The sequence below is a fragment of the Mercenaria mercenaria genome, chromosome 3, assembly GCF_021730395.1.
Source record: "Mercenaria mercenaria strain notata chromosome 3, MADL_Memer_1, whole genome shotgun sequence".
Classification (NCBI taxonomy): domain Eukaryota; kingdom Metazoa; phylum Mollusca; class Bivalvia; order Venerida; family Veneridae; genus Mercenaria; species Mercenaria mercenaria.
In genome coordinates, this window is record NC_069363.1 from 90,664,485 (window position 1) to 90,675,838 (window position 11,354).

Here is an 11,354-nt window from a genome sequence, read left to right on the forward strand (position 1 = left end):
ACTTCTTAGTTTCTTAGCCGACTGTAGAATCTGCTGCTGAGTAGGGTCGTTTTGTAGCTCATAAAAGTCAATTAGAAATCGGGCATAATTTTGTCTCAGCCTCTTTCTTAATTGAGGCAATTCGTCATTAGCGGTGCGACGGTAAGCTTCTTCAAAAGAGAGCCCTTGTTCTGTATAGTTGTTAACTTTAGCTTTAAATTGTTCTTTAATAGATTGTCTGAGAGGATCCTGAAAACGCTTATCCCATATCTCACGGCGTGATCGCTCTTCTATAATCTCAACTTTTCTACGTTTACCGGGAGGTCCCTTGAGCAAAGATCGTTTCTTTACAAAGCTTGTGTCATTTCTATTTTTTGTTTCATCATCACTATCATCATCAACATCAACATAATGGTCAATATAATCCTCCTCCTCGTCTTCAAACTTGTCATCATTTTTGTCAGATGAGTAGCCTTCTCCATTGAAATAGTCTTCTTGTTTATATTCATCATCTGTTCGTTTTCTTTTTCCTGGATTGTTTGCCTCGAAAATATTATCACGTGAACGGTGTTGTTCTGGGATGCTCGATTTTAAGTCTATTACCAAATAACCGTGCGGTCTTGATGTCGCTCGTTCAAACCGTTTCATAAAGATATTACTAGACGAAGGATATATTCTTCTTGCCGATGTAGCTACTTGCTGTCTATCAATAGGATTATTAAATAGCACCAGATACTGCAGGCTTTACCTTGAGGAAACAAATTTTGAGTGAGATATACGACAGATATGTTCCTGTGGTGACTACCCTTGGTAAAGAGATCAGCAATTCTTTGATCGCATTTAGCTTCAGTCATCAAGTCGTCAAAGACCAGCAGATACCTTTGATTAACATTTATATATTGGGAATCATTCAAGTAGTCTGGAATACCGTGTACAAATTCGACCCCGGGGATCTCGCGCTGAAGTTCATCATACAATGGTTGCCATTGTCCAAAACACCATATGATACGCTGAGGCTGAGGTCTTACAAGATTTGATGATAACAGTTTTCTTGACAATGTCCATTCAGTTTTTCCACTACCACTTGGTCCTGAAACGACCATAGAAAATTGATGTTGAAACGTCGTCTCTCTTGAGATGTCCCATGTTTGTAATGGCGGTGAAAAACTGTCAGTGGCTTCGTCATTTCCGTGGACATAACGTAGATGTCTCCGCATGTTGTCGATCCTAGAAAAAGACTGATGGCAAACAGGACACTGATGCATTTGTGAAACCAATGTAAGTTATATATCTTTTATCAAAAAAATAACAACACTGCTTTATTCTGTTCTATTAGCCATTCTTACGCTTTCTTGGGGTAGAGGAGAAGGAGAAGGAGGAGGAGGAGGAGTGGAGGAGGAGGAGGAGAAAGATGAGTGGTGGAGGAGGAGGAGGAGAGGAGGAGGAGGAGTGGAGGAGGAGGAGGAGCATTAGGGAGAGGAGGTGGTGTCGTATATACAGTAACTCGTAACACCTTCAGTCATGGTTAAATTTATTTTTGACTTATATGCGTGTGATCCCTGAGTGACCAATCAGAATGCGTCGTATCACAAGTCAATCAGAGCATTGCTAAGCTATACTGACTAATCAGAACATTGCTTTGGCTCTATTAATTATATTTCTCCCTGTAAATTCATTCACTGCCATTTTGGTTATCAAAGTGTAAGGATCGGGTAAGCTTACTTTGACGCATTTCTCGCATGAGTGCTATGTTGTACTATTGTGTATGTTGTGCTATGCTATACTATACTATGCTATACTATTGTGTAATCTATGCTATGCTTTGCTATGCTATTGTGTATGCTATGTTGTACTATTGTGTATGCTATGCTATGCTATACTATGCTATATGCTGTGCTATATGCTATGTTGTACTATTGTGTATGTTGTGCTATGCTATACTATACTATGCTATACTATTGTGTAATCTATGCTATGCGCTGCTATGCTATTGTGTATGCTATGTTGTACTATTGTGTATGCTATGCTATGCTATACTATGCTATATGCTGTGCTATATGCTATGTTGTACTATTGTGTATGCTGTGCTATGCTATACTATACTATGCTATACTATTGTGTAATCTATGCTATGCGCTGCTATGCTATTGTGTATGCTATGTTGTACTATTGTGTATGCTATGCTATGCTATGCTATACTATGCTATATGCTATGCTATATGCTATGTTGTACTATTGTGTATGTTGTGCTATGCGCTGCTATGCTATTGTGTATGCTATTCTATGTATATGCTGTGCTATGTGCTGCTATGCTATTGTGTATGCTATACTATACTATACTATACTATACTATACTATACTATAGTGTAATTTGAAGAAAATAGAAATGCATCAATTTAAGCTATTGTTTACATGTTTCAGTTTGAAATTTGGTAGAATGTAGACTGATTCAGTTCTCAAATTGTTGAGAAAAAAAATACTTATCATGATTTTGAATGCAACTTAAAGGAAATTAAAGTTCGTACACTTTTTTTTATTTAATTTCGTTTCAAGGTCCAGTCCTATGAAGTTGTGGTTAGTGATAACAGCAGTTTTGTATATTCGGTATAGACTGGACTATTCAATTAGAAAAATATAACGCTATCTGTCAGCAGAAGAGCGTGTATTAAAGATTTATTTCCCTCTCACCGTTAATGCATGGTAAACCATTTGCTGAGAAAACATTCTAAAAAATTCTATTCATATACATGTACAGGGGGCAAGTTATTACAATAATTGAAGTAAATGACCACCACTTCAAAACTCTACATTCAAAGAAATATTTAAATGAAAAATGCATGAGGCATCTTCAAGAGGGTTGCTTTCCTATAATTAATCTAAAAGCCTGGAAAAGAAGGAACTCTCTATTTCCAGTGTTGTTTTTTTTTTTTCATATCAAGGTGTATTTTCAATTCAAATGCGAGCTATGCAGTTTGTTTCTACACTCGCACATGAATTTGCATATTGTCTATTGCCATATAGTAATAAACATGATACCGCCTGGCTTGAAACTAATGGCTGTCTTTTCAATGGGAATTGTCTTTTGAAGATATGGACAAGTATGTATTCTGTTCTGTGGAACGAGGAATAAATCTTGTGAAAAAAAGAAGTGAATGAACAAACTATTAAGTGTGAAGCGCACTTTCAGTGTTATTTTCTTGGAAATGGATTTGTGAAGTACAGAAGAATATTATTTATACATTTTTGCGCTATAGAAATGCATAAATTTGTATTTGTATTAACTAAGTGACTGTGGTTTATTTCACATCAGTCTATAAAAATACAGTTTAATACGATCGAAATTGCATAGTGTACAATAATTTTATGTTGTAAAAATACAATGTAGATTGAACACTTACCTTTAATATTCGTGACACAAAGCATTGATAATAAAGTGTACGTAGAATAAAGATTTTTTTATACAAAATACAGTTTAATAAGATGGAAATTGCATAGTGTACAATAATTTCATGTTGTAAAAATACAATGTAGATTGAACACTTACCTTGTTCGTGACACAAAGCATTGATTATAAAGTGTACGTAGAAATAAAGATTGTTTAGGACTACGCGCCTCTTGTATATACTGAGAACTGACTTGATAAGTCCAGTACTCCCAGGTTTATTATATGTAATGAATTTACAAGTATCTCGCATGCATTTGTTGTCTCTATTTAGGGGTCTGATGGGATCTTTTAATTACAAGTAGAGAGGTCACTTTTGTGTGTACTCCAATAATAGTTTTTTTTAAACGATCTCGTATTATTACCTACAGGCAGTTAAAATGGGAACCCTCGGACAAATCAATTATTGACGCAGCATGAACTTGTCTAAGCTTGTTTGTAGAAATATTCTCATTAAAGAACTTTTTTTCATGTACTTGTATACATTTCCGAGAGCGCGAAACATCATTCCTTTGCTATAAGTAAATATAAGATACTTTGTAATTATTAATACACAATATATATTATGTAATATATTTTTATCCATTTATATCTGTGTGCAATTTATATACAGATGTACATTCGATCTCATTCAGGTTTCGCTCTTGGTATTGTTCACAACTTATGTTAATTGTAATAATAAGACCGCCGCGCGCTTGTTCTTCAAGATGACCGCCGCACGTGCTGTGCACGTGATTGGTGACGCCCAAGAGACGGTGACGCCAAAGTGGCCCCAATACTATTGGCAGCTTCCCGGCTTTTCGTATCATACTAACACACACTTGGGTACCAAAAGAAAAACAAAAACAATACATAGGCTTGGTGGCTCCAAGCCAAAAACCTGTCCGCCATTATGCGAATAGACCAGATGGCTCCCAGCTGGTTCCTTTACTATAGTTAAGCCAGCATAGCCATTACAAATAGCCTCTATGACAATGTGTATTCATGTGTCTTTACGTAAATGTATTGTGAAATGCATATGTAATTAACAGCAAACTGACATGGAACAATGATTCGTTTATAGTATTAACCCGTGAATTGAATATTTGATACTGTAGAATAGAGATTCATATAATTAATTAATATGCATGATCTAAAATAGATCATGCAATATCTGTGCAATTTGCAAAACCTAAAGTTCAGGTTTGTAGATGCTTCTGTTAATTTTTATGCGCCCGTAGGTGGGCATATCAAAATCGCACTGTCCGTCCGTGCGTGCATGCATGCGTCCGTGAAAATTATGCGCAAGACCTAGACACTTAGCTCCAAGGTCAAGGTCACACTGAGAGGTCAAAGAATAACAGGGTCTGTTTGTGTCCTTTCCATTACTCTGCCATCCATGAATGGATTTTGAAATAACTTGGCATAGATGTTAACTATAATGAGACAATGTGTCATGCGCAAGATACAGGCCCCTAACTTCAAGGTCAATGTCACACTTAGAAGTCAAAGGTTAACAGGTGTCCGGTTCATAACTCTGCCATTCATCAAGGGATTTTCAAATTACTTGGCATATATGTTCCCCATAATGAGACGCCGTGTCATGCGCAAGATCCAGACCCCTAGCTTTAAGGTCAAGCTGACATTTTGAGGTCAAAGGTTAAGAGGGTCTGTTTCTTGTCCGGTCAATAACTCTGCCCTTCATCAAGGGATTTTATAATTACTTGGCACAAATGTTCCCTATAATGAGTTGATGTGTCATGCGCAAGACCCAGACCCCTAGCTCCAAGGTCAAGGCTACCTTTTGAGAACTTTTTTGTCTGGTTACAAAATGATTCATACCTAAACTACTCTGGCATTTTTTGCGCAGGCAACTGTAGCATTCTTGGGCACGCTACTACTAGTGACAGCTCTCGTTTTTACATATTTAGATCTTTTACTTGCATTTCATAAATGCATATATGAAATGTTTTTGTGTATTTATATGCCGGTGCTCGCGTGTGTTAATCACGTGACGAAAACATACGGGGGTCATATTAAACATCTGTTACTTGATGCTTTTTCTTAAAAGACAGAATATTGCTTATGTGCTAGGAGGAACCATTTGCTAGACTAAATCTTGTTTAATAATGGCGATTAAGTTTATTTTTATCGTTGTTATATGCACACGATGTATCATTTAATTGTTAAAGTTATACAGATTTAATAGTTAAAGGAGCGCTTTCAAATTCACAAATTGTAATTATACTATATCACCGTTTGCGAAACCGAAAGCGAAAATAGCACAGACATAAATTCCTGAGGAAAGTTACCAGGTATAGTAGTTTATATCATTTATATCATTAATTAATCAAATCTAAATACACCATATACTAGTAATCAGAACAATGCCGTTTATATAATATAAAATGAATAAAAATAAGCACAAATGCATCAAGTAGATCTAGATCTCGATCTAGTAGGCCTATCATTTGGAAAATGAAAGTTTACTTATGAATATGATACATTATACTGATGCCTAGATTATTCAGTCAGTACCGGTCTTTCGTTCTATACTAATGAGAATTGCTTTTAAATTTTGACTATCATTTCTGCAGCTTAACCCCACTGCAGCTTAACTCACTTAATACCGTCAGAGCTATCTTCGTTATAAATTTGTTATCTGGTTGACCTTATATAGTGTGTCCTGTTCAAGTTTGAATCAAATGATGTTTGAGATGAAGTTGTAAAATGGAGATAAAATATCAAGGAATATGCATTATTAAAATTTTGATATTATATAACAAACGAATCTTCTTACATCATATCAGAAATATTTGTATTCGGTTTAATCAGGTGACTTTTTTATGATCGGATATTTTTTTAGTTGTCATCCCTCTAAGCCTTATCCATATCTACATAAACGAAGACATTAAAAGATAAATAAAATCATAAAATACTGGCCAGACTTGCTTTTTCCAATAAAGTAAACATTAATATTAATGTAGAACTTCAAATAGGTTGAATATAACTCATAATTTTATGTAAGAGACTTAAAGATGCGAACATATATGAGATATCTACCCCGGCACCAATTTCAAGCGTCGACACTGCAGAAACAAAACAGAAAATATACATTCAAAAATGTCAGCGAGGCAGTTTTATGCTTTAATGTCAACATAACTTGGTTATCAGAAATGTAATCATTACAAATACAATGTACATATGCCAGAAAAACGTTCCCAACGGATTTCATTGTGGATTCCCTAACAGAAATATGCGGAATAAGTTTGGACGTGACGGGACAGCGACAGTCAAAAGTTATCACGCTGTCCCGAAACGGCCTATTATTTGGACTAGGTTTAAGCATAACCGAGACTTAAAAAACTTTATCGGTTTAAACTTACCCTGTATTCATTTGAATTATGTCACAGACCATCAGATTGATTTATATGTACGTTTCAATTGGTAATACCTTCACGATCGTTACTGAGTTTTTTATTTTCCTAAATATATTTTTACTTTCAGAATGGCCTCTAAGAAACGAAGTGATCCCGTTATAGACTGGCAATCCTTGGCTAGAACAATTCACAAAGGTATCGTTCAACTAAAACAGGAGGATAGCTTCACAGATTTCATTGTCGAAGTCGGTAATAAATCATTCCGTTGTCATAAAGTAGTCCTTGCGTCGGTGTCGGACTACTTTAAAGCCATGTTCAGCTCCGGTATGAAAGAAACTGAACTAAGCAAAGCGGTTTTAGATGACGTCAGCCCTGAATCATTTGATACAATTATAAAAATCTTGTACCCAGAAGGAAATATTAACCCGCTGGAAAATCCATCTGAGACTGACATTTCGGATTTACTGAAACTAGCGGGACGTTTTCAGATGCCATTTCTGCATGATATTTGTCTGAAGTATTATGGCCGAACAATGGCCGTGGGGAACTGCATTATGAGATGGAAACTCGGGGAGGCTATTAACTGCGACGAGTTGTCCGACTTAGGATTTGGATTCATTAAGGAAAACTTTGAAGAAATGGCCACTGACGACATCCACGTGTCAATGGAGTTTGACGACTTTCTGACTATAATCAAGGACGAGTCAATGCATGTGAAAAGAGAAGACATTGTGTGGTCAGCAATTCGGAATTGGATCAAATTTGACTTAGAAAAAAGGCAGACCTATATCGCTGAACTGTTGAGAGAGTGTTGTTTGACAGAAATTGACCCAGATTTATTTATGGAGGAAATAGTTTTTGATCCAATTGTAAGGCAAAGCGACAAGGCCTCCAGACTTCTTCAAGATTCATTGAAATACAAACGGCACCCTGGTATTCATGGTGACATTGAGCTCAAATTTCGAGAGTGCCATGAGAAAAGGCAAGTAACGCTTTTTCTTGTTAGAGAAGATGAGCGCGCCGACAATATTGATGCAGCCAGAAAAGATTTGAAAGGTTTTGTGATTTGTTCCGACAATGCAAGGCGTATCACCATTGATAGATTTATGGACATTCAAAGTCGTTCCCTAGGAGGACTTTCATATTGTGTACATGGGCAGTCTGTATTCGTCTTGACTGGAAACAAGATCCGTGGAAGCCAGCTTTGGGAATATGTTGGGGCAGACAACGCCTGGGAAAGAAAGCGCGAGATGGAATTGGAACTTGTTGGCAACACTATGTGTGCAGCAGATGGATGTCTTTATGTTATCGGAGGAAAGTCAGGGCGTCATTTGAACGCTCAAGTTTGGCAGTACAGCATTGACAGCAACTCTTGGACAATTGATGGCGAGATTATGGCTTCCGTCGTCTTTGCATCGTCTGTGTGTGTCAACAACAAAATATATATTTTTGGGGGGAAGCTTGAAGACAATGCCCCCGCTGACTGCATACAAGTCTACGACACAGAGACGAAAACAGGGACCATATTCGGCACATTGCCAAAGCCGTGCAGCTGGTCTCGAGCCTTAGTTAGAGGAATTACAGCGTACGTTGTTACATCTGATGGCAACGTGGTAAACGTTTCTTTGGAAACGGGCGAATCTGCTGTAATTGCGACTATTCCAAACTTTAGACGTGTCAATTTTGGCATAAGTTTGCAAAGAAATGAACTTTATGTTTTTGGTGGGAAAGAAAATGATGATGATGATGATGATACTGATGAAGAATTAGAAGCCACAGTGAAAACAAATGCTTCTATAAAAGGAGACTTTGTGGTCAATACTGAAACAGGTGACATAAAAGCATCAAAATGGTTGCAGAAGTCTGGATATACAGCAAATTGTGAAGTTCTGGCCAGTGTTTCCGTTGTATTAGATCCAACCAAATTACAACAGTTAACCAAAAAGACACTAAAATGAACAGACGTAACGGTTGAACGTGATAATATAAAAAAGACTTATTGCAGTATGTTGTTTTTTTCACATAAATTATTCATTGATCTACATCATAAGCGTACCCTTTCTTCCTTTTTTGATTTGTGTGAATGGAAAATGTTCATGTTGACAGGTCATCAGGATAAAAGATTTAGTTGTAAAATAGTTTGAATAGTACAGTTACATGCATTGATGTTTACTGGTAACAGGAATTCGGTAGAAGCATGTGGTTTTGTATGAATACTTATGACTTGCAGTAAAATATATACTTTAGGTATCCGGTCCACAAATGAGCAAGTTCTATATATAACAATGCTTTTAAAATATATCAAATATTGATGCGTGGTAAGCTTATATGATTTTTGTATCATTTGAAAGTGTATTTTCTACTGAACCAGAAAATATGAATTAGCTCTACATGATAAAATAAAGTTATAGATTTTTTATTTTTTAGCTCACCTGAGTACGAAGTGCTCAAGGTGTTCTTTTGTGATCGCCCTGTGTCCGTCGTCCGTCGGCGTCCGTCGTCGTCCGTCGTCGTCAACAATTTGACTGTTAACACTCTAGCAGTCACAATGTAGGCGCAGTCTTAATGAAACTTGGTCAGACTGTTACCCTCAATAAAATCTGGGACGAATTCGATAGTGGGTCATCTGGGGTCAAAAACTAGGTCACCAGGTCAAATCAAAGGAAAAGCTTGTTAATACTCTAGAGGTCACATTTTTGGCCCAATCTTGATGAAACTTGGTCAGAATATTACCCTCAATAAAATCTTGACCCATTTTGATATTGGGTTATCTGGGGTCAAAAACTAGGTCACCAGGTTAAATCAAAGGAAAAGCTTGTTATCACTCTATAGGTCACAATTTTGGCCCAATCTTAATGAAACTTGGTCAAAATGTTACCCTTAATAAAATCTTGGAAAAGTTTGATATTGGGTCATCTGATTTCAAAAACTAGGTCACCAGGTCAAATCAAAGGAAAAGCTTGTTAACACTGTAGAGGCCACATTTATGACTGTATCTTCATGAAACTTGGTCAGAATGTTAATATTGATGATCTCAAGGTCCAGTTTGAATCTGGGTCATGTAGGATCAAACACTAGGTTACCAGGTGAAATCAAAGGAAAAGCTAGTTTCCACTGTAGAGGCCACAATTATGACCGTATCTTATTGAAACTTGGTCAGAATGTTAATCTTGATGATCTATAGGTCAAGTTCAAATCTGGGATAGGTGGGGTCAAAAACTAGGTCACTAGGTCAGATCAAAGGAAAAGCTTGTTGACACTCCAGAGGCCACATTTATGACTGTATCTTCATGAAACTTAGTCAGAATGTTAATCTTGATGATCTTTAGGTCAAGTTCGAATCTGGGTCATGTCGGGTTAAAAATTAGGTCACTGGGTCAAATCAAAGGAAAAGCTAGTTAACACTGTAGAGGCCACATTTATGACCATATCTTAATAAAACTTGGTCAGAATGTTACTCTTGATGATCTTTAAGTCAATAGGTCAGGTGAGCGATACAGGGCCTTCATGGCCCTCTTGTTTACGTTATAGTGCTCAGTGATACTTCAACAGAAATCCATTTATTACAGTAAGATATTATCATCTTATATACTTGTTCAGCAGTCACAACTCTTTCAAATGATACCAAAAACATTGGGTCACCAGGCATCGAACTATCTATTTGTGGATCGGATACTTTAAAAAATAAACTGTTAATTGATGGCTGAAAGAAGAGGACATACTGTGACAATTTGTAAATGATTATTTACAGACACATGTTGCTTTGTTAAATGAGTTAAATTGTACAATATCCTACAATCATGTTAATTGATAACTGTGATAAGGTAGACTTACTTAACGGCTTATGGAAGAAAAGCTTTGTTTTGTAAAATGACTTAAATTATAGATGTCAACTGGTAACTGAAATAGGGTAGGCTCATGTGACAACGTGTAAATAATGACTTACAGAAACTTATTTTTTTGCAAGATATGAATTGGAATATGTAAATTGATCATTAACAGTGTAGAAGCTTGGTGGCAATTTTATAATTACATTATATAATTTCATAAAACGCGTAGTCTTAATGTATAAAATCATGAACATCACGACTTCACACAACTTTTCAAAACTTCATGAAACATGAAACTGTGAAATATGAAACCAAGAAGTGAATGTCACAACTTCATGATTTTTCACAAATTTCATACAACATGAAATCGTGCAGTTTGAAATCATGAAAATAAAAATCATTTAGAATTATCTGGAACCTTGACTTTGTATATTACAAATATTCTCAGCTAATCTCATACCAAGGATAACGCATGAAAGTAGTTTGAAAAGAACTTATTACCAATGGGTTCCGCGACACGTGAAAATATTATGAGGTCCTATAAATGACATTTATATTTGTAAAGTTTTGGTGATTGCAAAACAAATAATGTAATCCTGGCGTTCACGTCAACTCAGTTGCACTGAATGGACAGAATTTACAGTATTGTCAATTTTAAATTACATTTTTAAAATTGTAAAAAACGTCAGTATATGGTATATTGACATCAGCTTGCTTGTACATTTGATTATTTACATATACATT

At 36.1% G+C, this 11,354-nt stretch overlaps 1 protein-coding gene across 1 annotated transcript; it reads left to right on the forward strand.

The window, feature by feature from the left end:
• Window positions 1–5,573: 5,573 nt before the first annotated feature.
• On the forward strand, window positions 5,574–11,020 carry LOC123524080 (ectoderm-neural cortex protein 1-like). Its single transcript, XM_053539248.1, has 2 exons — window positions 5,574–5,715; window positions 6,908–11,020. Exon 2 carries the CDS (start codon window positions 6,909–6,911, stop codon window positions 8,736–8,738), a length of 1,830 nt encoding a protein of 609 aa, XP_053395223.1. The 5' UTR covers window positions 5,574–5,715; window position 6,908; the 3' UTR covers window positions 8,739–11,020.
• Window positions 11,021–11,354: the final 334 nt, after the last annotated feature.